Genomic DNA, 27035 nt, shown 5'->3' with positions numbered 1-27035 from the left:
ATGGATGCTCACTGGCACTGTGCCTTTAGCATGAGATAGAAGTATTTCATATAGGTTTCATTTGGCATTAATGAAAGCCAAATTTGCTCACGTAACACATGAAAATCTGTCCAACTCGGTTTCTAAAATACTTAAGTAGCCTATTTATCAAATTAGGTGTGAGTGTTTTCCTTACTTTGTAATACTGCATGAATGAACTTGTTGGTAGTTATGACCTGCAGAAAATGCCAGTCACATCTCGTTAATGAGGAGGGGACACTGCTGATGAGGAAAGGAACACCAGTACTGCATGACAGCGAGTGCAGCAAAGGCCACAGCACTGAAGGGAACAGCGTATGTTTGAGCTGGCAGTCATAAATAATCCTGGGAGAGGCAGCATGATTGAGCTGAGCATTTTCTACAAAGCGCTCTATATAGTGCTGTGTTGCTTAGCCACTCTTTTGCAGAAGTTTTTTCTTGTAGCTATTCAAGGCCAGCTTGGATGGGGCCTGGGCAGCCTGAGCTGGTGCAGGGCTGCCAGCCCACAGCACGGGGCTGGAACTGGGTGGGCTTTGAGGTCCCTTCCAGCCCAAGCCATTCTGTCATTCTACAACTGATTCTGTTCACATCTACTCTTTGTGTAAGGCTGAAGTTAGTAAACTGCTGTACATTAAGCGCTTGTGGTATTTAACAGATTGTTAAGCATGGTGATAGACTAATGCATGATGTGGCAAAGTGCTTTGAGTAAGATATAACGCAGAGTATGAAGTGCTCTATTTATATTGCGTTTATATTTAGATCTTACCAGAAATGTGTTTCAGCCATCTGCACTCACTCTGCTTTAATTTGCATCCCAGAGCGATCTCAGCGTACACAGGCTGAGCATCTTTCAGATGAACCCCCCGGCAGCACCCTGGTGTGCTGTGTATGGTGACTGGGGACCGTGTGAGAGACGGTCCAAGTGAGATCAGAAAAAAAAAAACAAAAACATGTCTAGTGTGGGTGTCCATCCACTTCTGCTGGTATGAAATGTTGGCTAATGTATAGAATCAGTAAGGTGGAAAAGACCATGAGGGCCATCCAGTCCAACTACCAACCCATCCCCACCATGCCCCACCTCAGTGCTACATCTCTACAGTTCCTGTACACCTCCAGGGACGGTGACCCCAGCACTCCCTGTGCAGCTGTGCCACTGCATCACCGCTCTTTGGGATAAGGAATTGCTCCTAACACCCAACGTGACCCTCCCCTGGCACAACGTGAGGCCATCCCTCTCATCCTATGGCTGTTCCCTGGGAGCAGAGGCCGACCCCGCCTCACACAGCCTCCTTTCAGGTCTAGATGCAGCTTTGGAGATTCAAAGGTAAAACAGTTCTAGATGAGTGCTGAAGTGTTGCCAATGCCTTACCCATCCTTAAAATTCCTTAAAAATGAGCAGAAAACAAGAGGAGGGATTCTCAAAGTATTTGTTTTCATTTTAACTGAGAGAGGAATAAAGGGGCACCAAATAATTTCGGAGTGTGCGCTGAGAAGTCATTAAATCAATTCCTGCTTCCTATTTGGAGAGATTCAGAATTTGCTGTATATCTAGGCAGACTTCCCAGCTAAGAGCTGAGGAGTATGCGTTTAAGATAAGGCTCAGATTGGACAGATGTGCTTTTGGGCATTCCCACAAGCAGCGTTTTAGGAGAAAAGCCTTGCAAGGTTGCACAGAAATAACCCGGAAGCTTCTGAGGTACCCATTACCCAAAGTACTTAAATCTTGCGTAACTTCCTGTCCCTATTAGTGCTCAGTTTCATTCTAAGCAGTCTAAATTCTTTAATTAAGAAAATAATAGTAATCCTGATGCCAGAACCTAAGTCTTACTAATGTGCAGCAGAACACAAGGCTCCCAAACAGTGATGTGTGACAGGAGTCAAGCTGACAGACACTGAGGTGCTTTGGAAAATTCCATGTGGGAGCTGTGCAAAAGTGGGTAAATCGGTGCACGTTTCAGTAGCTGTATGCCATAGGATTTTTTAATGCACAGGCTGAACAACATCAGGAGCAGGGTAAACTACATTCACTTCTTGTAAAGAAACCACTTGGCTTTTTCTGCGTAAGTTCAGTTCACACATCACAGTCCTCTTTACATTAGGCTAAAAGTGATTTACTAATCAGCAGCATTTAATGAGAGCTTAAGCAGAAGTGCCACACGGATTGTTTAATGACTCAACCCTAATAAACCTTGCAATGCAACGGAAGAAATAGGAAAAAGAGCATTTGATGTTTGCAGTGTTATTTTTCAGGATATGCGTTTATCTCAGCCTGCAACAATTGGTGATTAAGCATGAAATACGTGCTCCATGCACAGGCTGGCTTTCAAACAGGCTTTTAAAAATGAAGAGTGATTGTTCATTAAGAGAAATACTACAACGCAGCTCTGTCTGAGGTTTGCCACATCCCATACCATTAGCACGCCGTGGTCACATTTAAGGGATTCCACCTTAGGCTTTTGTTCATCGTGCAAGCAGTGAGACTTGTTTTCTGCAGGGATGAAAACAAGCAGAGAGAAAATGTGGCAGGTAGTGGGCACGGCTGAGAGAGGCTAATGCTACTCAGTACACTTGGCAGCCTAATTAGAGGAAAAAGTGCGTGCTCTTCATGAAAAGAGGGACAGCATAAGGAGAGAGGAACACAAGAAGGGATATCAAAGCACTAACAGCTATTTTTCATACTGGAATTAAATGCTGGCCCCAAGGTACTCTGGTAAAGCTGAACTTAGATAGCAAATCAATATAAATGGTAGAACCCTTTGGGTGGCTTTCCTTTTTTTATGTATTAATACAGTTTCTAAGGAGCAGCTGTGTGAGTACGAAACCCCACATCCAAATCAGCAAGCGAAGGCCGGTCAGCTGAATTCTACCACACCAACACTGCTGATTCACATTAATAATTGCACAAGCCATTAGGAATGGCTGAACTCTGAAGTCATAAACAACTAATTACAGAGAGGCAATCGCACCATTCTATGCAGCGTTATTTGTCAGATTTAATTTCCTTCTAGTTGTTTTTCAGAATGCGTTACACGTGAGGTAGTCCTATGTGCAAAAATGCAATAAGCCCTTCCTCAGGGTCAGCAGGAATGCTCTCTCAGAGCTGAACGCAATGTTTTTAGGTCTGTCTCTAAGAGCACAGAGTTTAGAAAGCGTAGGAGCAGTTTGGTGGGAAGCAGCCTCTCAGCACCTGCTGCAAGCCACTAACATCAGGACACTTCATCAATTTCCAGCCCTACATTGATGCACTTCACTGGAGTAACCAGAATGCTTGGACAAACAGGTGTGCAGCGTTTATGTTATCTTCATTATACTGTGTGATTCCTGGACCAGTTAGGCAACGTATAGCTCCATCTTTGGGAGAAGGAATTTCTCCTAACACCCAACGTGACCCTCCCCTGGCACAACGTGAGCCCATCCCCTCCAGTGCCAAAAATGAAGCAGAAGGAACGAGGTCTCCTGAAGCAAATTGGCAACGATCTTCATGAGCACACCTTTAATGAGTGGGAGTTCTCCTAGCCTCACTTGGCTCCATTTTCAGCTTGCAAGAAGCTTGGGAAACACGGCAGCAGTGTGATCAGTGCAGTTCTGCCATGACTTTCTCATCACGGGACTTGAAGTAATTGAAAAGCCTGTATTTATCCTTTTTTCTTGACTTTAACCCTTTACTTGGGTCGTAACAACTGGCCCATTCAGGGTGGTCCACTCAGGCTTCCCAGCATCACTGTCAGGACGCACCTCATTCCTGCTGCACCTGCCTTAGGATGGGGGCAGCTTCAGAATGAACCCCAGGAGACAAAAGGTGTGCAGCTGCAAATGAAATGGAGAATAGAGCTTTCAGACTCAAAGCATTTCCACGCATACTCCATTTTTGCTTGCTAGCAATGGCCAAGTTGATCCATTTTTTGTTCCGCTGTATCTCTTCACGAGAGGAAGATCCCCTGTCTTTTGTAAAGGATGCCACTAATATTTTTCTCCTTCCCTTTCATCTGATGGAGGCTATACATCACAAATGAGGCAGAACAGACTCTGAACGCTGTTTGTCAGTGAAAGGCAAGAAGAGCTTCCTAGCAACAAAAAGGATGTCACCTATTGTCTTCAAAAGGACAGCATTTCACCCCATCCCCTTACAAATTCCTTCCCATGATCTCCTCCTGCCGATACAAAAGTCTGCCAGCAGGGGATCCCCATCAGGAAGTGACCAAGTTTAGAAACCCGTTACGCTCCTGGCAAACACTGTCATCTTGTACTTATTTAGCCTGATCACTCTGGCAAGTTCTGAAAGACTAAACGGTGCAAACACATGTGGCAGATGCCGTTCTCATGATAGTTGAGGAGCCTTTGAGCCTCCGTTGGTAGCATGCCAGCTCCAGCTTGTATACTGAAGAGCATTATACTTTCAAGCTTTCTACTGCTTGCCCTGAGGGACCGCTGCTGAAGTGGTAATAAAATTCAGAACGAGCCTCCCGAAGTCGACTTGTTGGTTTGGCTTTTTTTTTTTTTCATTATTAAAAACTTGAACGGCCATATGCAGATCTGCTTTCTCAAAAAACGCCATGTGTTCCTTTAGAAAGGTGATTCTAACGAGGAAGAAAGAGGAAACGCAGAGCCAGCAAAGGGAGTGAAAATGGTTTCCATGAAGTACTTCTGTGAACGGCCTCGAATGGCCACAGTTCTGCAGGTGAAGGGAAGGATGGGCAGCTCCTCTGCACCGCCTGCCCGGAGAACACAGACAGGGCACTGCCCAGCGTTTTATTCACATCGAATACTGAAAACTGGTGGCAAATTTCCTTTAAGCTCCAAATGTGCAGGAGGAGAAGGGACGGCACACAGCAGCGCTCCGTAGAGGAGGTCGGCCCAGATGGCTGAGCTCGTGCATCGCCTTGCAAGATGCTTTATCCAGGTGTTCCCTTGAAGACTGTACAATTTCTCATTATAGAGGCGACAGAAATAAACCACAGCTCCTGTAAGCCCCCAAGGCAGACCTGCAGCGCCGGACGTCGTACCGAGCCCTGTCCTCGCCAACCTTTCTGCTCCCCTTTCCTGAGCAGAACGTCGGCGTGAGCGCTGTCACCGGGAGAAAAAGTCACACGAGCTCCGTGCTAGAATAAGCTCCACTTAGCTTCAGCACCGCTGCGAGGGACATATTGCAGCGCTGCGGTGGCCTGTTTTTCTGGCCTTTATTAATCCAGAAACCTTAATGATGAACAACATTTGTGTCATTGTCTACACAAATTTAATTTGTTTATGCAGCAGTTCAGTTAATCCTGCAATCTGCTTTTCTCAAATGAGGACAGATAATGGAGACACCGTTCTTTACAGGTCTTCGGGCTTTTAAATTCTGATAAAATCAGGATTCTTCACTGGGTCTTGCCACAGCTCTGAATTAAGCCACTTTAAATGTAATTACTGGAGCTGGCTGTACATCAGGAACATCCATTAAAAGAATTGATTGACCATGCTGTTGCGAGAGGCATTTCATGAACAAACGATCCTGATGGGCCCAGAACTGTAATTTATAGAGGCAAGAAAGCAGGTAAATACTTTATTAGTGGTTAATGAGAGGTTCACGAGATAACTAAATTTCTTCTTTTTGAACCAGCTACTTCAGGGAACCTTGGTCCACAGCCATCTATCACGATCGCTTTATCGACCTCAAGAAGGAGCTGCGCCAGATCCTGCTGGCGGAGCAGGTGAGAGAAACGGCCGCCGAGCGCAGCTCATCACTCGGGCAATTTGTCGGCGTTGTTCACTTTGAGCTGCTTTTCCCACCTCTCTCCTAAAGCGTTACGCTCCCGTTAAGCCATTTCCCTCGGGAACCGCCGAGCAAAGCGTCGGTCCCGCTCGTTTTCGCCGGGAAGGGGGTGGGGGGGGGCGGGAAGGGGGTTGGGGGTGCAGCTCCAAGCCCAAAGCAGATCGGGGATTACCCGGGGAAGTCGGGGGAGGGGGGATGCGCAGACACTCGGGGATTTCCTCCGACATCCGAGTGATGCCGGTTTCCCCGCAGGTGCCCCCGGAGCGGCAGACCGAGTGCAGCCCCGTCCCTCCGCCGCTCGCAGGCCCGATCGTGCGCTACCTGCTCCGGCACGGCGAGCAGCTGCCCATGTACGCCCGCGGCCGCTCAGCAGGTGAGCGGGGATGGGGAGCCGAGCTCCGCCTGGCGGCCGCGCGCACCCCGACCCGATTGGGAAAGAGGGATTAAAGGGGACGGGGGGGGGGAAGGGAAGGGGGGAGTGGAGGGGGGGGGGTCCGCGCGTGGGGCGCGGCGGCGCGTGCCCGCAGCTGTATGCTAATGACCGCCCCGCCCCGAGCTCCCGACCCCGGCCCCCCTCCCCTCTCTTTGTCCCCTCCTTCCCTTTCCAGCCCCCCCCACCCCCCCCTCCACACACACACACACACCCCGCCGCCCCTTTGTGCCGGCTCCGCGCAGCTTTATGCTAATGCCCGCCACAAAGGCGGCCGCGGGGGGCTCGGGGGGGGCCGAGCGCGTGCCGCCCGCGTGCCTCCCTCGGGGGACAGGGAGGGGAGGGGAGGGGAGGGGAGGGGAGGGGAAGAGAAGGGAGGGGAGGGGACGGGGGTCCCCCGCCTGCTGCTCGCCGCCCCCCCGCCGCGCCGCCACCTGCGGGGCCGGGGGACAAAGGGGACCACGGGCCGGGCACCTGGAGGCGGGGAGCGGGCGCGGCGCTAACAGGTGGCGGCCCGGCCTCCCGCTTCGGGACGCCCGGAGAAACGCGGCCCTCCGCTCCTCGGTCTTCCGCGAGCGGCGGAAAGAAAGAGCGCGGTCGGCGCCCGGAGCGGCCCCGCGCACACAAAGGGCCACGCGTGCCGGGGGCGGACCGGGCGTGTGCCGGCCGCGGGGCTCAGGTGCCGCCGCCCCGCCCGCCGCCGCCGCTGATTGGCCGCGCCCGCCGCCGCCGGGCCGAACAATGGCCCCGGCCCTCTTAAAGGCGGCGGCAGCAGCGGGCAGGAGGAGGAGGAGGGAGCGCCGTTCGCCGCCGCCGTCGGGCGCGGACCGCCCGCTCGCTCGAAGATGCCCCGCGGTTTCCTGGTGAAGCGCAGCCGGCGGCCCACGCCCGTGTCCTACCGGGTGCGCGTCCCTCCGCCCGCCGCTCCGCCGCCGCCTCCCCCTCCTCCCCCGCCGCCTCCTCCGCCTCCTCCTCCTCCCGTGCCCTTCGGGACGCCCGATGGCCCCGCGCGGGCGCTGCGCAGCCCCACGCGGCCGGTCAGCCGCGACGCGCTGCTGGAGCGCGGCTTCAGCCTGGGCTCGCCCGTCTCGGCCGAGTCGTTCCCCGCGCCCGCCGTGCCCAGCAGCATGGACCCGCTGCTGCTCGCCCCCGCCGAGCTCAAGCTCTGGGCGGCCCGGCCGCCCCCCAACCCCAGCGGCGGCGGCTCCGCTCCGGCCGCCAAGCGTCCCGCCGAGCCCGGCCGGCAGAAAGCCGCGGCCGGCAAGAAGGCGAAGGCGATCCGCAAGCTGACCTTCGAGGACGAGGTGACCACGTCGCCGGTGCTGGGGCTGCGCATCAAGGAGGGCCCGGTGGAGGCGCCGGCGCGGCGCGGGGGATGCGCGCGGCCGCTGGGCGAGTTCATCTGCCAGCTCTGCAAGGAGGAGTACGGGGACCCCTTCGCGCTGGCGCAGCACCGCTGCTCGCGCATCGTCCGCGTGGAGTACCGCTGCCCCGAGTGCGACAAGGTGTTCTCGTGCCCCGCCAACCTCGCCTCGCACCGCCGCTGGCACAAGCCGCGTCCCCCCGCCAAGAGCGGCCCCGAAGCGCCCGAGCCCCCCAAGGAGGCGGCGGCGGCGGCGGCCGCGGCGGAGCGGGACACGCCGAGCCCCGGCGGCACGTCGGAGACGGGCTCCGAGGAGGGGCTGTTCGAGTGCCCGCGCTGCGCCCGGCGGTTCCGGCGGCAGGCCTACCTGCGGAAGCACCTGCTGGGTCACCCCGCCGCTCCCGGCCCGGGGTCCGAACCGGCGGCGGAGCCCTCCGAGCCCCGACCGTGCCCGGTGTGCGGGGAGAGCTTCCCCAGCAAGAGCAGCCAGGAACGGCACCTGCGGCTGCTGCACGCCGCGCAGCTCTTCCCCTGCAAGTACTGCCCCGCCACCTTCTACAGCTCGCCCGGCCTCACGCGGCACATCAACAAGTGCCACCCGTCCGAGAACAGGCAGGTGGTGCTGCTGCAGGTGCCGCTGCGGCCGCACTGCTGAGGCTGAGCCGCGGGCTGCGCCCCGCGTCGCCCCCCCGACCCTCCCCCGTCCGCTGTCGGTTTCGCTCCGCTCCGGGAGAGAGGAGAGAGGAGCGGGCTCTCTCAGCGCAGCGCCTTCGCTCCGCTCCGGGACGCGTAGAACTGCCTTAAAACTCGTGCCATGCCCGCGCCGCGCCGTCTGTATATGTTGGGTCGAGTCCTCGCGTTATTATTTATTCCTTATTTATTTATATTAATGATGAAGATGGATATTATTTGATCGCAGATGCTCTAACGCGCTTTTTTTATTCCCCCCACCCCCTCTCTCTCTCTCTCTCTCCCCCGGCCCCACCATCTCACTGTGATTTTTTTTTTCTCTTCTTTTTTTTCTATAAAGGTTTAAACTTTTATACCTGGAAATAAACCACGCGACCTTAACCCACCCGCGCTGCCGACAGCCCTCACTCCTAGATGCAATCTCTTTTTTCTACGCACATTATTTTCGTACCTGTTTAGCTATTTATAGAGTGCTTCGATAGGACCGTTTCGACTGTATAATTATTTACTACTCGAATAAAAATATTTTCCAATTCACGCCTGGCTTTTGCCTGCCCGCCCCGAGCGCAGCCATATAGGGTGGGAGCGATGGAGGTGACCGGAGCATCCCGGGGTGTGGGGGAGCATGGCGATGTGTGCCCCTCCGAGCACCTGCCCTGTGTGGCCCCACGGAGCGCCAGGTGTTTCCTTCCCGGTGCCATCTCCTCTCCGACCGACGCTGTGCAAACAAAAGCTTCCCGTCGGCTAACAAATCCATCTGCTGAGGGCTCCCGGCTCGGCCCGGAGAGAACAGGTTTGGGCGCATAGGAAGATGCCGATCCCACCCTGAAAGGCGATTTCACGTTGGGGCCGAACAAGTGGTCTGAAACGGACCGTTTGCAAACTGAAAAGATCCGGGGAGGTTGATGATGGGAACCTGCAGGGTCCTGAGAAATGTGGCTCTGACGCTTTGCTGGAGCGAGGGGGGAACAGCTGAGGTTGTGTGCATTGCCTATCTTTTAGCCACGCTGGGACCAGCAGCCCTTCCCGTGGCTGTTGGCTGTTGAGCCAGGAGGGCTCACTGGGAGCAGCTCCGGGTGCAGTGGATGCTGAAGGGGGGGAAAGTGGGAACCAGAAATTCATCCAGCAGAACTGCACCTTCGGATTTCCTGTTCTCCCCATCAACCCACCAAGAAGCTGTCGCTGATTGTAAACGAGTGGGAAAGCATCTCCCGGGCTGCGTGGACATCCCTGCTCGCGTGCCAGTGTCCCACAGTGCTGCAACGGCTGCCCTTGCACGTTGGGAGTTGTGGTGTGGGAGCAGGCATCACGACATGGACCAGGCATCGTGACATGGACTGGGGAACACAACGTAGGACTGAGTGCCACAGTGTGGGCCTGAGTTAGGGGTAGGGCTACGGGTGAGGTTTAGGATTAGGGCTCTGGGTTAGTGTTAACATGAGGGTCATCCAGTTCCAGCCCTCTGCTGTGGTCATGGTTGCTACCCACTGGATGAGGTTGCTCAATGTATATGCTGTCTATGACGCACAGAGTGTATATACAGTGTGCAAACACGATTAATGATGTTTGCACGTGTAGCTGATGTATATCGTGACACAACTGAGGCGCTCTATGACATTCCATCCCGTCCCTGCCCGTGGTCGCAGCATGGTGCTGGGCACAGCAATGGGGTGATGCTGGTGGACATGGTGTGCAAATGGGGCCAGGGCAAACTCTTTCTGGAGCCCTTTGGATGAATTCTCTATTTCAGAGACAACAATTTAAGTGAGAACTTGAGAAAAAAAGAGATATCTGAAAGCCGCTTTTCCCACTGCCGAATAATCCCGTATCACTCCCGCTGGCATAAGCGGGTGTTAATGCCTAAGCACCCCTGACATAATTATGACTGAGCGCACAAACCCCCTTCATTTTCTTAAGTGATGTCTCCGCAGAGCAGGAAATTGCCCTTAGAAAGGTATTGTTTCTAATGCCCATGCAAGTTCCCAGCCACGAGGCATTACACGGTTTAGGAAGGGCAGTCTTGTCATCGCGCGTCTCTGCAGTGAGTGGAACAGAAGTCATGTCTTCTGGGGCTCCGTAATGTTCTGTAATTACTATTGGCAGCTTCCAAGCCCCTTCAGAAGAGCCCAGCAATGGTGCTGTCACTGAGGATGCTTCCAACCCCGCCGACGCCCCTTCCAACCCAACCCTTCCTACAAAAAACAAAACCCCTCCTTCAGGCGGTGGCCGTGAGCAGCCGTGACACAAACAGGCAAGCACTCATTCCTGTGATCAATTTTTATTCACTGGGAGAGGTGCGAATCTTCCAAGTCAGCTGTCTCTAAGCTGCACAGAAGTGTCGTTCAGCAGTAGCTCAGCCCAGCAGAGCCCTCCCTGTTCTCCCCCAGCACACGGTGCGGCTCCGTGACCGACTGCACCGCCGCTGAGTTATCACAACAGCTTAATAACAACGCTCTGACATCAGGAAAACACCGTTTTTCTGAATTCTTCCCTGAAAGAGAGAGATGCGTATTGCTCTGAAGAGAAAAGGCTCGTTTGACTCTGAACTGAAATGCTTTCAGACCGTTGGATGACTGGAGATCAAAAGGCAGCCTCGTGTATTCCGCTGAGGAAAAGGAAATAGACTCAAACAGACCCTGTGCAGCACTGCTCTGCCCCACGCGGCGGTGGCACGGAGCGGTGGTGTGACAGTAGGTGGCCATGCTAAGTGCAAAACAGGGCAGCACAACGGTTTTGCTTCGCCGGGGAATCAGTTCCCCTCGCTGAAATACATCACATTGAGTTCGGAGGTGTGCGCTTCAAGGCTGAGTGGCGTTAAAAAAAAAAAGAAAATCACACAAGAACAGAGGAATTGGTCAATAATTGAACACAAAAGCATCACTAGTGTAGACCTGAGGAGGAGGAGGAAGGCTGGAGGTATCTGATGCAACATCCATACCAGTGTCCAAAACACCAAAACCCGAAGCTAGAGCAGGAGCTGTGACAAGTTCTCCCCCCTGGAAACCTGTGATACACGCAGTGAAACACATCTCCCATTGCAAAGAAAAGATTTGCTCACTATACACCCAGTGCCAACAGGACGCTCCATTTCCTTAAGAGCCTTCAAGTGTGTTTTATTCTAACTCATCAGAGACAGTTCCCTTTGCAGATTACTGCCCCGTGCTGTGACAAGGCCCCAGTGGTGATGAGGGGAGCGTGCTGCCCCACAGTGTCACACTCTGGTGACAAGCAGTCAGGCACACATGCGGCATTTACTCTTCCAAAAGAAAGGTGGACGGGTTCTTCTCCACCGCAAGCATTGCTGTGAAGGATGAAGCAGTCCTGAGGGGAGGGCTGGGGAAGGGGGCTCCTCTCCAAAGCCAGGGGACGGCTCACGGCTCACCCTGCACTGCTAGAGCAGCATGGAGGGGAGCCCAGCCTGTCCTCAGCGCAGGGATGGATGACCCTGAACAAGATAGCGTGATTAAACGGAGCAGTTTCAGTGCAGGTGCTGCTGTTTTGTGAGACTGGCAGCACCCTCCTGAATTTCAGATAAATGGCCTCTCTGATTGTCACTACTTTGCTACGTGCGCAACAACTGCCTCGGATGACTGCTGAAAATGGGATGGGAGCAGAGGTGGAACAGCCGCTGAGAAGCACCCAGTCGGTCTCCCACGCTTCGGAGGAGGACATTCAGCATGTGCCTCATCATTGGAAAGCTCTGTCCCGCTTCGTCACAGCTCCCCAGTTCACAATTCATTGGACGGAATGACTGATACCAGTGCTCTGAAACGATGTGAGGCAGCGGCCATCAGTGCAGCTTCGTGTCCTCGGGTGGTGTTGGGGAGAAGTGCTTGCTGCCGTCCCCTCCAACCAGCGCCCATCCCACAGGGAGGGTTCTTCAGGCGAGGAGCAGGGCTAGGAGTGCGCGAGGGGTGTCAGCTGGGAGCCTTGCTGAGCACGCTGGCGGAGCGGTGCAGCCTCGCACAGGCTCTGCTCCCGGCGCCGTGCAGCTGTGAGGTCAGCTCTGCTGGCTCTGCTCCTGCGGGGATGGTGCTGGCGGTGAGGCAGCCTGGAAAAGACAGCGGGCAGGGGAAGGAGGTCTGAGCACATCCCAGCAGCCGCTCTGCCAGCTCAGGTCTTTCAAACTACTGCCACGTGGACACCGGGTGCCCATCGGGACTGTACTCAGGAGCAGTGCTCAAGCACTGTGCTCATAGGCTTCCTCGTTCAGCACCTCCCTGGGGGTGGTTATGGAGACAGGTCGGGGCTAATGGCTTGTCTGAACAGAATGGCTGAGGGGACAGCTATTACACTACGGGGCAGTGAATAAAGCTGCAGAGTGTGAGCAGCTCCTGCCTGGCTCAGGTGCAGACGCGCACGGGGAATACCGACACATGCTGCAACACAGTGCTGCTCTTGCTGCTGGGGTTTCCACGCATCCCAAGGTGTTTCTCGGTGTCAGTGTTATTTCATGAGCTCCCCCGGGATGCAGTATTTTTAAGTCTTGTAACTAAGTCTCCGTGTGTTTATTGCTGGAGGTGGAGGCACTGTGTCCTGGTGCAAGCCTGGAGCAGGGCTCTGAGCACAACTCATGGCTGCAGCCGAGCACCTCTGCGCTCTGATGGATGTGCGTTGCAGCACAAACCTATTTCCAGCTCAGCTGTGGGCTGTGCTTTCTGGCTGCCTGCTCCCAGCTGCGCTGGAAGCAGTGGGACAACCTGCACAAATCTCAGGACTACTCAGGACTTGGAAACTCAACGGCGTTCATCCAGCATACTCTGCACCTTGTTTTGCTTCCTTACTAGAAGGATAAAGCTCGGGGCCCTGCTCTAGCTGACTGTGGGTATTTTGGCCAGTCGGCGCTGAATCCCGGAACGCCGAGGTCCGAAGCCCACCCTGCTCCTCTGAAATCCCACGGCTGGTTTACAGCCTGGCGTTGCTGGCATTTCGAAGGGAACCTTTCCATCCCTGACGTGTATTTCGAGACAACTGACTGAAATACCGCGTTAAAAAAGGAAAACAAGGTGAAAAACATGACCTAATGTGCAAAGGCATCTTCTGTGAAAAATGCAGAGCTGTCAGTTTAGGATTCAAAAGAAATCCTGCGGTGCTGTTCACAGCGCGCGGGGAGGAGGGGGTGCGAGGGAGGTGCCACACTTTACATTCCTGCAGTCAAGCAGCACGGCAGATGGTCCAAATAATACAGTTGCCCCCAAAAGGACAAGCTCGAGCAATATTCATGCCAGCTCCCCACAATGCCTCGCCGTGAGTGAAAGGCTGCGGGCAGGGTGCGGGTCAGGTGCTCCCATCCCCACGGCCCACAGCCCCACGTCCATCCCACAACCCGCAGCCCCGCGCATTCCTGCAGTCCCAGCCTTCCCCCGGCGAGCCCTGGGCTGCGCGCGCGGCCTCGGCCGTGATTGATAGGGAGACAGCAGCTGCAGAGTGAGCGAGAGTTAACCACAAAAGATAAAGGCTTTCATACAAATATTATAATTCCACTTGCAAGCCGTCTGGCATGAACTCTAATTGCTTCGCCTCCTCACAGGGGAAGCCTGCAAGTTTGTTTGGAGGGAGAGGGAGTGCAGCGCAGGAGCCCCATCGCTGCTCAGGGCCTTTTTGGAGGATTCACCTTTTGTTTTGGCACTTCTGAGGCTGCGTTTGTTCCACAGGGTGCACAGGCAGTATGAAATCTGTAGGAAGCAAGCGGCAGCCCTGCACTGCTAAATAAAATGGATTTGCTTTTGGCTCACAGGTGGGTCATGACTCAAGCAAGCGGGGGGGCTGCAAAGCAGGAGGGGCCAGGCGAGATGTGCAGCCCTGCACACGGGCAGCAGGCAGCGGGCAGCCTCAGTGAGGGGCAGAGACAAAGCCTGAAGCCAATGGCAGAGCATGAAGAGGGGGAGGAAGAGAGGAGGAGAGGAGGAGGAGAGCATTAGTGATGGAGCGCGACGAGAGGCCTGCGGGAAGCATCGCTCTTACCTGTGGCAATTACCATAACGAGACTGTTACATACTCTAATCTAAAGGGAGAGAACACAAAATGGTATCAATAGAGGAGCAGTGCACCCGCTGCACGCACAGAGCCCAGGAACTGACCCAGGGAGCACAACAGGGACCTGGGGACAGGGGGTGACTGAGATGTGCTGCTGGTCAACTACAGGGAGGAAATGGTGGCCAAAATGAGTCCTCTTCAGCTTCTGCCATACGTGCAGATGTGGAAGCCCGGGCATTCAGCCTCCTCTTATTTCAACAACACTGCTAGCAGATGATAGCCCAAACCAGGTAAGATCTGAGGCTTCTCAGAGAGCTGAACTATTACACTGTGGCTAGATTAAAAACTTGGGGCGTGAACAACATACATGTCACTGACACACAAGTGAGAAGTTAAATTCTATGCACAAAGCCATCCTGCAGGCAGCCCTGTGCCTGCACACGCACACCATGCACACAGAAGGGTGATGGGATGCCTCTGCAGAGACAGACCATCACCAGACAGGATTTCTCTTTCACGAGGATCCCCCAAAACACCTCTCTGCCAACAGACACACAGTTCAGGTGCTGCAAAACAGAGGGTGTGAGCCACCACGGGAGCGGCAGCAGTGTGCTGAGGCTGCAGGAGTTCCCCTGCCCTGCAGCCAGGGTGTCAGCACAAGAGAAGGACAGAGGGAGTGCAATATGTGTGCAACAGATTCTGTTGGTGCACACAGCAATCCGTTTCCAAGCGGCCAAGCAGGGAACGGTACAATCCCAATCATGAAACGAAAAGTCTGCGCCCGGAGGAGATGGGAGGCAAAATCTCAGGATCCCAGCATCCTCTGTGACACCTTGATTTCAGCCATGCCCCTTCTGCTCAGTTCCAGGCAGCTGTTGGAATGTGCATTTCCAAAGAACTCAGCTCTGTCCAGCTTCCCTAACATCGTGCACAAATACTACAGAGAACCCAGAGAGACTTTTATTCTGCTCAGTAGGCAAAACTGTCTCGACATCCTACAGATCTTCAGGCAAAATGAAAGAAGAGCAAAGCCAAACCGAACCACTGCCCAACGAGCCTCAGAAAGAACCCAAGTACGTAACTGGTTATGTGCTCAGAGTCACCTGCTGCCTCTCAGTTTATCTTTTGCCTCTGTCAAAAAGGTGTTTTCCGACCACAACTGAAATATTCCTGCTGCTCATAGTGGGAAACAAATCGTTTTATTTTGTTGTATACTTGTTTTCTGCACAAACGTTGTGCACATAGGAGCCTGGAGACAAAAGGGAAGCATGCATCACCTCGACAGCAAAGCTGCAACATCTCAGTTCTGTGTAAATAAGCACACGCCGCTCCTAAGGCTTTAAAACTGGGCAATGCTCAAAACATCTACAGTTCCTCGACTCAAGTGTTGCTCCTGGGCAATGCTATAATATTCATTAAAGGAGCCATTTATCAACAGATACCACATGTCAGAGTTTTCCAGCGCAGGCTTCCTGACGCTCCTCTGAAAATGATGCTTAAAAAAACCCCCAAACCCTGAAATGGGAAGCGATAATCCGAGATTCTTTCGCCTGCTGTTTTGCTCCACAATAGTGATTAGCGACTAAAAAAGTAAAGATTTACACTATATCCTTTCTGATAACGTCAAGCGTTATGCTTTATTTTCCAAATCATTAGCATGCACAAGAATGACCTCATGGTGAACAGATGCACTTGGATATGGCAGTGATTAGATCAGTCCTCTCAGCAGTCAAGTGTGCCCATTTCAATTAACCCTTTGAAGCACCAACTGCAAGCCCACGGTGCTGAGAAGCGGGGCTGGAGGTTCTCTCCAAAGGAAAAATCTGGCCCTGCAAGCGTAACAGTGCTACGTGCAGGGGTTCCTCCGGTCACGGGGCTATTTCTTTTCCTTTCCAGAACGTCCAACTATTTCCATTTGCTAAGAGTTAATGCAGTTCTGGATCCCGGTCTCGAATGAACAAACCCAGTGCTTTTTAGCCACCGGAGGTAATTGAAGTTGGAACGCTTTTGTATCTGTTTGCACCTGTTTCGTTTTTATTCTTCTTTGCAGCGTACGCAGCGTTTTGTTGAATAACAGTTTTCCTTTTTTTTTTGGCTGAGGGAGCAAGAACAGAAAAAGATAGCAGCTTAAAAACCCATCTTTTAAAAGGAGAGAAATCTGCAGAGGGAAAGGATAAGAATAATTCAATAGTGTTGGATTACTGAGGATTTCCTGGGCTGCCTCTCATACCCAGCCTAATTAAAATACAGCATGTAATGTACCAGTTTAACAACAAAGGACTGTATTCTCATCTTTTGTTCCTAATCTGCACATCCCCTAAATGAGTTCAGGGACGTCCGTTCTGCCCACCAGCCTGCATTTGCAGCATTCAAGGCGGGCAGGGGTATCTGTGATACGTAGAGGGAGAGCTCTGTTCCTGAAAACGGCAAACAAGGTCAATTGGACTATTTTTCTGCGTACAGCCAAGCACCTGCAGGATTACTTGTGATACAGGAGGCAAAGCAAAGGCGTGTTTTGAGAAGCCTGTGTCCCATCTGAATCTAGGGGACGCATCCCTAGGGACAGCCTCAGAAAACGTTAAGAACAGCTCAGCCAAGGAGCACTACAAAAACTACAATGTGGCATTCTACGTGTTCAATTCACATCATCGCTTTGGTTTCCTTCTTGTACTGTATTATCTGCTTAAACCAATCTTAATTTTAATAACCGTGTACTCACTGACCCTTTTTATCATTTGGGAGTACGGGCAGAGGTGGCAGGATTAGAAAGAAGTGGCACTCAGAATGAGATCCGAGGAGAAATAACCTTAAAATCGACGTGAAAAGTTTAAAAACTGGCAGGTTTCAGCTGGGAAAAAAGAGAGAAACCCAGCCCTGCGTCAGCTCCACACAGACTCCTCCACCATCCACTTCTTCCTCTTCAGCACCGTGATTCCCCTTGGACATCCCACCCCACGTCCCCGAGCCGCTTTGCTGCCCTGTCTGATCCCTCACAGGAGTGAAGAGTCGGCTGCAAATGGATCCAAACTTCACCTGCCTTGCTTCTGCATCCAAGAAAAGATACTGTGGTTTGAGGAAAGACCAAAGCATGCCTTGTCCTCCGCTAGACACTGTCAGCCTTGTGTGTGGAGCTCAGAGCAGAAAACAGAGCAGAAAGCACTCGGTATTCTGTTGTGCTTCTGGGGAGCTATTCTCAGGTGTTACCCGGTCTGAGAGTACCGGGGCCACGGTGAGGCTCAGCAGGTTACAGGTTACCCACCTCTGGATGCTGGTGGTACATTTGCTAGCACCCACATGCCCAGCTGGGTGCCCTGCCCATGGGGTGCTCTTCTGCCTCCAGGCTGATTTGGCTATGGACACGACTCTTTGCAGCACTCAACTAAATACGCATGCAAACGAGTAGACAACTTGGGCAGATTCCTTCAAAGAGAGTGCACCCCGAGGCATGGACTCACATCCTTGCCAGGACTCTTCCCATTAGGAAGCCTTTATTTTCACACAAGCTATTCTGGACTCACTCTTGCCCCACCATCACTCACAGAGCCCATAAGAGTGGAACACTAAGTTGCTGTGCGAAGCTTCCCACCCAGACCCTGGCTCCAGCCTGCCCATTGCTGGCTGAGAAGGAATTATTACCGATAACCCAGGACCAGGTTTTGAGCCCAGAAATCACAACCAAACTCTGGCTTCTCCAGCGGGAGGGAAATCCTAACATCTGAAGCCTGAACATCAGGACCTGACAGTGGCAGGTCTCATGCTTTAAAAAAAACATACCCTCACGAAATCTTAATCTCATGTTCAAGTTCTCATTACCTAACAGATCTAGTTACATCTTAAGTAATTTTGCATACGAGATATATCGCCTAATTCAGAAAGCGTGACTGCTGCGTTACCAAATGAATCTGTCCTTGCCTAAATTTCATCAGAGAAAAGATCCCTGTGTGCTGCAGGAGAAAGTGAGAAACAAATACAATCGCACACAGAGCAACACATCTAAAATATACCGACATTTCTACTTCTTTTTCCGACGCGTCAACAGACAAATGATTCAAAGTGCTAACAACACTGGGCACGGAATCTACATTTCTATTGAAATTGATAATTTCTTTTTGTCTCAGACTTTTGGCAGAGTGTATAAAAGAATTTAATTCACAGCTGTTCCACTTTTTAATGTAGAAAACATTAATCAAAGCTTTAAGTTATAAGCTTTTCTAATGTTGTTTAGTATTCCAGTTCAACAAAGATCAATAGAGGCCATTCCTGTGTTTCTTGACGCCTCTCCAGGAAGCAGAGGCGCGATTATGTAAATAGCACTGGCTCCCCTTTACTTCTGCCAGCTTGCTTATCTCCAAAGCCTTCTGCCTGCTGCTACTGGCGACCAATGCAAGGACATGCATATACCTCTTATCTCCCAACAAAGCTCTGAAAACGCACGGATTGGAGCCAGTAATGTTAAACAATGATGCGCGGCTGATTTTATTTGTAACTGATTTATTTTAGGAAATCTAATTTCTTCCTTCAATTTCTCAGTTTAGATGGAAGATATTTGCTAACAAGTCAGGCGAGAGAGAAATAGAGCAGATGTCCTTCAACATATGTACCCGTCTGAAATAATCTATTAAACGACCCAAAAGTGCAGTGGGAAATAATTAGCAAGTGCCAGTTTCACCCAAGGAGTGTAAAAAGCGGATTAAGGAATCTAACGTGCAGTGACCATGAACTTCTTGAGGTGGGAAAAACAAATCTTGAGGGCACTGGAAATCTGTGTTTCGGAACCAGTGTTTCCTTTGAAGACACGTTTATTTAAAGTTTGGACCTAAATTAAAACCTCAACGGGGCGCACAGGGAATAAATTCACAGTTAGGCATTAAATGTTCCCCTTCCAATGGGGCTGATGAACAGGGGCCAGCAGAGAGGTGTGTATACACACACATGCAGAATTATCCGTACCCAAGATGTTAAAATAAAAGAAGTGAACAGGTTCCAGGCCAGGTGCTGGAAGAAAGCCTGCAATTTGCTTGGATGTATTTAAGGGCAACGCTAGCGTACCGCACACGGCTATGATTTTCCAACGGAACACCATTCTTACATTTCTTTTTCATTAATCCCTGACCCCGGTATCTCGGCAGCGTAATCCCCATTTAGCATGAGTAGCAACGGCTTCTACTGCGAGGAACTATTTTTTGATAACTAAGCACTGATTCAGGCAAAGCTTTTGAACAGCATATTCCCAGCTCAGCAAGAAACTCGCACTCCTGAATGAACCGGAGCACATTACTGAGAGAAAGTTCATTAACCTTGCTAGATTCGAGGGTTAACAGGATAGCTGAAGAAAGGAACAGAGTGAATAGCTCCGATGCAAAACAAATTAAAATGAATGTCATCATTCCTTTTGATATTCATTAGTTGATTCATGGGAAGAATGGTCTTCTTAAATTTGCAAGCATTTATCTACAAAAAACAGGTGTACATCTGCTGCTCAAGTGCTTCTTAGTGCAAAAGAGAAGAATAACGTGCAGAGACTCACCAGTTCCACCGAGGGAGTAGCTGGGAGAGGGAGAAAAGACCTGAGCGGCAAAATCCTCAAATGTCATTACTTCTTTGTGGTTCTGGATTATTGCTTCAAGATACAGAGCTCTTTCCTCGTAGCTGCAACAGCCAGGTTAAGGAACTGTGTGCACAGAATTAAATGCTGTTACATGACGTGCAAACCCATGGAAACACTAACAAAGCCATACAGCGGCGTGGAGAAGAGGGCACCCAAGCTGCACGATACTGCTTAACGTCGCTCAACACGAGCAGCCTCCTCGCTTGAAATTAGCGATGGTACCTTTGGCTTCATTAGTGGAAAGGAGTGACTTGGTAGATCCCGTGGGTTGCTACAGTTACCGAAGGGTAAAAGCTCAACTTCCCCAGTGCAGGCTTTTTGAAACCACAATCCAGCTTTAAGAGAAATCAGCTTTACAGTGTCTTCCTGGTACTCCATATTCCTGTTAAAAATTACCCTGTCAGGCTGGAAAAGTGATCACAGACTGGGAGGAAAGCTGCAGGGCAGGGGAGGAAAAACCCCACGTTTACTTGATCATTATGCGTTTTAAAAGAAATTAACAGTAAGCGACACAAATCCCGAGAGCGTGAAGTTTATATTTTAAGGCAGATGTAGTATTATGTGTCCTAAATGAATGACAAGGATTGGGGAAAAGAAAACCAAACACAAAAAACTTGCACGCATTCTTGTCCACATAATGCTGGCAACAAAGCAATCTAAAATCAAGACTATTGCCTTTTAATTAAAACTCGGCAACCTGGAACACACAGCATTCAAATGTGTAATCAAAAACCAGTCACCAATAAAACTTACAAGCGTAACAAGCTGAAGCAACTTTCCAGCTGTCTTAATAGGACCCCTGCTTGCGGCAGCTTTTCAGAGCGGAGAAAGCAAATCTTTTCCTTTTGTGCGCAGCTTCTGTTTTCTCAGAAGGTGAATCAGACACTTCCAATAACAGGATAACGCCTGAAACAAATCTACAATGGGCTGAAGAACCTCACGTATGACTTTATGAATTAGCGCTTGCAGGCGCCCGTATGACATCTCATTCTCCATTTCCTCAATTAAAACAAAAGTTTTTGGATCCCTATTGTGCTGCTGCAGTGTGGAAATGCATTACAAGTTGACGGGGCTGTGAGGGGGGAGAAAAGGACAATTTAGATCTAGAAACAAGAAGCATACAGTGGAACACCAGTGACAACATAATGCAGGTGAGGGTATTTGAAACTGAAAAGCATTACTAATTAATATCGAAGTGCCATTTGTGACTTTCATTATGTTAGCAGAAACGCTTTGAAACAGCTTCTTGTTTTGTTTTGTTTTAAAATGAAAGAAAAATCGGAGCACTTAAAGATGGGACGCGGTGCTCTGCCTCCATGCGGGGAAGCAATGGTGTGCCGGTTGCTGAGGACGGGGATAAAAAAAGAAACAAGGGCAGAGCTGGCTCTCATGCTCGTGGAGAATGGCAGATACGCGATAAATCTTCTTACAAACTTCGCGTGGAAGCCCGGAGAAAGGGAATCAATACGCGCCGTTTCAGAGCGTGCACCTGCTGACAGCATTATTTGTTTAGCGGTGCTCCCTTTTCTCCCCTAAGCCCAGGAGAACGCATTCCTGATAGCGCAAGCATTAGCCCGCCTGCATTCGGGGCTGCCTCCCTATTATGGGCTGAACTCCTGATGACTCTTGTTAATGAATAGGCTGCCAAACTTCCTCGGAGAGGAGGCACACGCCTGGGCCCTATTCTAAAGGGACTGACGGATGCCATTCACTTCTCATTACGAAGATGCTTATTCCACGGCGCGCCCGGCTGTTGCCAGGGCCGTGCGGCGCACGCTCGGGCTGTCAGCGGGACGCGCGGGCGGCACGGCCGTCTGGCCAGCAGCCCCTCCGCCGTGGAGCTGGCACGTGCGGGCGCAGCGGGGAGGGAGCGAGGCGTGACAAATCGCTGAAAGGCTCCGGCCAAACCGACGGCTGCCGGCCACCTGAGCCCGCTGCCCCGCCGTCCGCGCTGCCCGGCCCTGCGGCCTGCTCGCGGGCTCTGCTTCCAGCCGGGCTGGGAGGCTGGGAAGGCTCTTCGTGCTATGCCTAATGACGTCCTGCTGCCTAATGAAAGGCATCGCACATCTAGCACATAACCCGACAGCGCGAGGAGTGACTGCCGACACGCCGCGAGTCCGTACCGGTTTCCCTGAATACTGCACAGAAAAACAGAGCGATGAGGTTTCAGCAAGACAAGGGGCTCATCTCTCACAGCCCTTGTTTACAAAGACTAAAGGCTGCGGCAAAAAGTACTCGGCCAAACCACAGGAGAAGCGCTTGTACTCATCATCAGGAGCTGGGCTACACCGGCACCCAGAGCCACACAGTGCAGGCTCCAGGGGCCAACAGCAAAGCTCACACTCAGTGCCATTGCCCATGCCAACAACCGAAGGCTCAAGGCAGGCTTGGCAAGGATCAGCACAGCACAGGCCTGCCACCCTTCATGAGCATCCCTCACAGCTAGGCAACAACAACAGCCAGCTCAAGTTTTACCTGGCTTCATGAGTTTTCATTAGGGACGTCACAGACGAGCTCTACAAGGAAAACTGCTACTTCACTGTTTCAGTGTCATTGCATTTGTTGGCCAACAGAACACAGAACATCCAAAGAATGCCAATAAGAAGTGGATGAGGGGAAGAGGGCTCAGAGATAAGCAATTTGTGGCTGTTTGTACCACGGCCGTATGAAACAGTCTCTCAAACTGCAGTCTCAAGAAGCTTCCTCTCCATCGCCATGTAAGCATGACTCACCTGTGGTAACTGCCAGCACAGGGCTGTTAAGATTGCATCGTTTGTTGCACCTTCATCCTGAAGGACTGGAGATCTGATTTTACTTATTTAAATGCACTGGAAGGTTAAGCCAGATCTGATTAATGTGAAATTCGTCTCACAGCTCTGCGGTGAGCATGTGATGTGAAGCTGCCCCCCAACACGAAGCCCAGCCATGTTATTCAGATGAAGCCAATACTTGCACAGTGCCATATAAACTACTGTTTTCTAATGCATCCAGCAACCCAGCCTTCACAGCTCATTGCTATGCTGTGGGTCGAGCGGGGCCAAGAGAAAGCCTAAAGTGCCTGGCTGGCGGTGCTGCAAAAGCCTCAAGGCTAGACTGCTGGAGTGAAGCATGCAAATCATTTCTGCGGATGGCCTGGCTGCAGAGGATGGGTTATGATCTTGAACCCTGCACCACTGAAGGAGCTGGACAGCTGGCTTCCCTGATTAACTAAGCCCCCATTTATCTGAAGGTTTTGGGTGTCCCTTGAGATCTCCAGATAAATGGGGCTATACCAGACATTCAAAGAAGCTGATCAAAAGCAGCCTCTTTTAATATGTATGGCAATTTGACCCACCTCTTACACGATCGCATTATTTTACATTTTACTTCTACCACAACAAACTCTCGAGCAGAACGTTTTCAATAGGCACAAACACTTCCATTTATTCACATTCACACACTGGATGATATAGAGAGCCTCATGGCAATTAATATATCTGAATTTAGCTCCAGTTAGCATATGGCAAATCTCAGTATTTGACCACTGTGAGTTTTTATAAATATTTCATCACTTGATCAGTTCTTTTAACTGTTCAGCCATACAATGTAAGCTGCATGTCAAAAGAACCTTCAGAGTCCTTGTTGTCTATATTCTGTGCATGAGCTGAGCCAACCTGAGGCCCAGATCCGTCCAGCATCTCCCTCTCCGCACACACACGCGGTGTTGCATCATAAAGGTGTGTTTAGAAACAAGGAATGCAGAAAATAATTATTCAAAGAGATCATGAAAATGCAAAACTTGTTTATTAGCCTAAATTCTGACCTCAAGGAAAAAGATCAGGTACTGACTACCACAGAGAGCAGCAGCCAGCAATTCCTCCTCCACACTATTTTTGGAAAACAAACCCATTTTGGTAACGTTTTCATATTCTCGCTCCGATATAGGAACTACCATGTGTTTTGTTGACATAGCACTCCTTTCATGCACACAAAAGCCAAAATGCTCAGTGGGTTGTGAACAGGCAAAGTGAGAACTGCCGGGTGACCCTCCACAGCTTGTTGTTTTGTGGTGTGCCAGTGCCAAGGGGCTCCCATCCTGCACCAGGACCCAACGGCTGGGCTCCACGACGAGCACATGCTGACACGACTGTTCCTCTGGCTCCACAGGGATTGCTAATGCCGACTATTGGCATGAACTGATTGCAATTCCCATCTGTGATGCAAATCCTACCCCGAGAAGGGCTTTCAGGGCATCTGGCCAGTGGAGAAGCTGAAAGTATAGAAGCAGGCAGCTCTTTCCAACCCATCAAGGCTGCCTACATGATCGCACGTCAATTCCTACTTCCAACCACACAAGGAGACTTGAAGGAAAAGATAAAATTCTTGGAGTGCCTTGTTAAATGCAAGAAACGCATTTCCCAAATCTCCCCAGGGGCTTCCAGCTTCATGGGTGCTCAGGCACGTGACTACACAGGTACTGCACAGGCATCACTCAGAAAAATCCATTTTGCAAATGGCTGAGGAAAGTGCCAGAGTGAGCTTTTAGGATTTCAGTCCTTTTAGGATTTCAGTACCAAAGAACTACGGACAAGTAATTCCTCACCACTACATATATTTCAATATCCTCTTAATTTGTACCAGGAGAACCAAATGTGGTTTCACAGAAAGGTTTTCTTCCTGCCACAGTGACAGCAGTTTGAAAAACAAGCACCAGTGCAAATGTTTGGGACTTACCAAAGCAGAATAGAAGAGGGACCATAAAACTGAAGCTAACAAATGTGGTGGTAAGATGACCTTTACATGCCTAATTGTCCTCTCGCAGCTCTGAATACTACAGAGCTACTGTGCTTTTAAAGTACTGGGATAAGTAATTGCAGTGTGAAACTCAATATGCCTCAGTCACTTACGGTCTACTGGCTGTCACCACTGCATAAATTTAACTGAAAACTTTTGGGGGATTTTTAGTAACATATATCTTTCATTGAACAGGTGCAATTAAACTCTACCTGTCAGCAACTGTAGATTTACTTTACTATTTCTCTTTTTCAACCAAAGTATCTGAGATTAAAGCTAATTAGAGAGTGCTCTGCATTTCTTAAATCTGTTAGCGTAACATAGAAGACCGTCAGGAGAAGCAACGGCTGCGAGTCGGCCCTGTGCCCCATGGCATCCCCGAGGATGCAGGGAGTTACAAAGGACTGATGGAGATGGGGCTTCAGCCACAGTACGTAACAACAAATAACCTGTACCGCTAAGTCGCATGGCAGTCTTCCACAGTGCTTCCCAAATGTGCTGACACATTTGTCTCCCCAAAGATGGAGAGACAACCTCTCTTCCAACGGAAGGTGAAACAAAATGATGCCAAAGCTATGTTTCACACTGCTTGACACCAGCTCCTTGGAAATGAAGTCATGTTACAGCGAAACCCAATGGCAGCGTGCTGCCCAAGTTGTGCTGTGAGCTCCCGGCCTGGGACATCAGTGATCTGCAGCACATTAGTCATGGCAAGTGCTGCAGGGGAGACTTTTGCATTTATTATGAATAAGGCGGAAAACAAGCTTTCATCTTAATTTACTACTACTCTTCCTCACAGCAAGCCCCTGGGAGCAGATCCATCTTGCCATTACAGACCAATCGTGTAATGGTAGGAGTGAATAAGCAATGGGTTGCTTTCCCAATATGATACCATTCTAAACTCAAGTTTATCCGCGTCTTAAGCTTCATTTACGCTAATGTAGAGTAATTGTAATGGTCTCCTATCAGGTACTCTGTACAGATACCTGCTCTGTTGAAAGCAGTGTTAAAAACGCACACTGTGTCCTCTATCAGCTTTGCTTTAATTCAGATCATCTTAAGACACAAGAAAGGCAACCCTGCAGCAATGCACAAAACTCACGTGGTGCGTTTTGTATTGTGCAGTCAGCTCTCCACATAGCCAAAGTCCACTTAGCAGCTGTGCTCCAAGCCCCACCATACTGGTAAGATTGATTACAATAATCAGTTGATTAAAATGATGCCATAATGGCCTGCATCAGATATTGCAGCAGAAGGCCTAACTGCAGAGCACACAAAGATTTAACTACTAAAGTATTCTCCCTGAAAAACACCTATCCTGCGAGGACTGAGATGAGCTCTGTCATGCAAGTTCACAGCCAGCCCATGAGTGAGGCATGATTCCCCAATACGTTTTCTCCGGGAGCATTCATATGGTTCCCTATCCCATTCTGAGAGATACCCTAAAAGACCGAACTTCCCAGTGCCTCCAAGCAAGGAGATGCAAAGGTTCTCTCTTCTGAGGTCTCTGGGGTGAGCTACCATCCAGGCACTGCCTCTGGCATGGTGCTTACTGGGGAAATAAGCTAGTGATTGCAGTATTAAGGATGTGAGAGGCCCAGAGAGCACAGGAGATCTGCTCAGGACGTGAACCTCCAGAGGAATCTCACAGGGAGCAGAACCTGGCCATTTCGTCAGCTCTGCCATTTGGGAAAGGCCTTTGCCCACGTGGCTTTGTTGTACAGGTCTGGAAGGAAAGCTGCCCAGTGGCTGCAGAGGACAAATCCCTAGCTTGGATTTGCACGGAGATCATTAAAACACAGTGGCTGTCCCACTTTATCAGTGTATGTACAGCTGCCGATGCTCGTGTCCTGCAATTATCTGGCTTGTTCCACAAACCGGGTGATCATCAAGGGATAAATAACTGCAGGAAAGGTCACATGTTACTGAGCAATGCTTCCCCCGTGCTTTGTTGCAGCCTTAATTTTATTCAAACACTAACAAAATGCACCTATTTCAGTAACTCCGCTAATGAGCTGTTACTTTTGGGCATCACAGAAAAAAGAGCAAAGGTGCAAAGATTCAATGATTTGTCATTTCCTTTTGCCTTCCAGTTCCTTCCAATTGGCTGCTTGACAATAAACCATCTTCGGTGTACCGCTGTTAGGTGCGTACCAGCAACACCAGCCCCTTTTGTTGTTATTAGCACCTGTGTTACAGCAGACACACGTTACAGGGACAGGGAGACTTTTTTTTTTCTTTTTTGGAAGAACAGCATTCTGGTAATTTTTGCTGGGGAACAGCCGCGGGGTTTTCAGAACAGTTGAGAGTTGCCCAGGCTGCCCTGTGGGAGGGATGGCAAACCTCCTGACGGCTTTTATCAGGCAAATGGGGAGAACTTTTGAAAACCTCCACCCCGTAATAACAGCAATAAAGACTGACCAAC

The 27035-nt window shown here is 50.7% G+C and overlaps 3 protein-coding genes across 4 annotated transcripts in view; 2 read left to right on the top strand and 1 right to left on the bottom strand.

The window, feature by feature from the left end:
• CFAP61 (cilia and flagella associated protein 61) overlaps window positions 1–8744 on the top strand; it is an 85011-nt gene extending 76267 nt beyond the window's left edge. Inside the window, exons 24-26 of the mRNA XM_065739498.1 lie at window positions 5618–5708; window positions 6023–6143; window positions 8594–8744. Of these exons, the coding sequence (XP_065595570.1) occupies window positions 5618–5708; window positions 6023–6143; window positions 8594–8619 (238 nt within the window). The 3' untranslated portion in view covers window positions 8620–8744. The remainder of the gene's footprint in view (window positions 1–5617; window positions 5709–6022; window positions 6144–8593) is intronic.
• INSM1 (INSM transcriptional repressor 1) lies at window positions 6942–8239 on the top strand. The gene is given in 3 exon segments (XM_065739380.1): window positions 6942–6988; window positions 6990–7032; window positions 7034–8239. Coding segments are annotated over 3 exon segments (1275 nt in total). The 3' UTR covers window positions 8219–8239.
• A 3533-nt stretch (window positions 8745–12277) lies between the features above and the next one.
• RALGAPA2 (Ral GTPase activating protein catalytic subunit alpha 2) overlaps window positions 12278–27035 on the bottom strand; it is a 110098-nt gene continuing 95340 nt past the window's right edge. Inside the window, exons 38-40 of one of the 2 annotated variants that reach the window (XM_065739492.1) lie at window positions 19757–19878; window positions 14218–14257; window positions 12278–12304 (exon numbers count right to left, since the gene is read on the bottom strand). In XM_065739492.1, coding sequence (XP_065595564.1) covers window positions 14253–14257; window positions 19757–19878 — 127 coding nt within the window. In that variant the 3' untranslated portion in view covers window positions 12278–12304; window positions 14218–14252. Of the gene's footprint in view, window positions 12305–14217; window positions 14258–18067; window positions 19879–27035 lie in introns of those variants that run through there. The other variant, XM_065739491.1, reaches the window with a different exon arrangement.

The sequence above is a fragment of the Cyrtonyx montezumae genome, unplaced genomic scaffold, assembly GCF_038088225.1.
Source record: "Cyrtonyx montezumae isolate F1298 unplaced genomic scaffold, pur_monq_1.0 scaffold_24, whole genome shotgun sequence".
Classification (NCBI taxonomy): Eukaryota; Metazoa; Chordata; class Aves; order Galliformes; family Odontophoridae; genus Cyrtonyx; species Cyrtonyx montezumae.
Note: the sequence above shows the minus strand (reverse complement) of the source record. Positions and strands in the feature narration are given on the sequence as shown.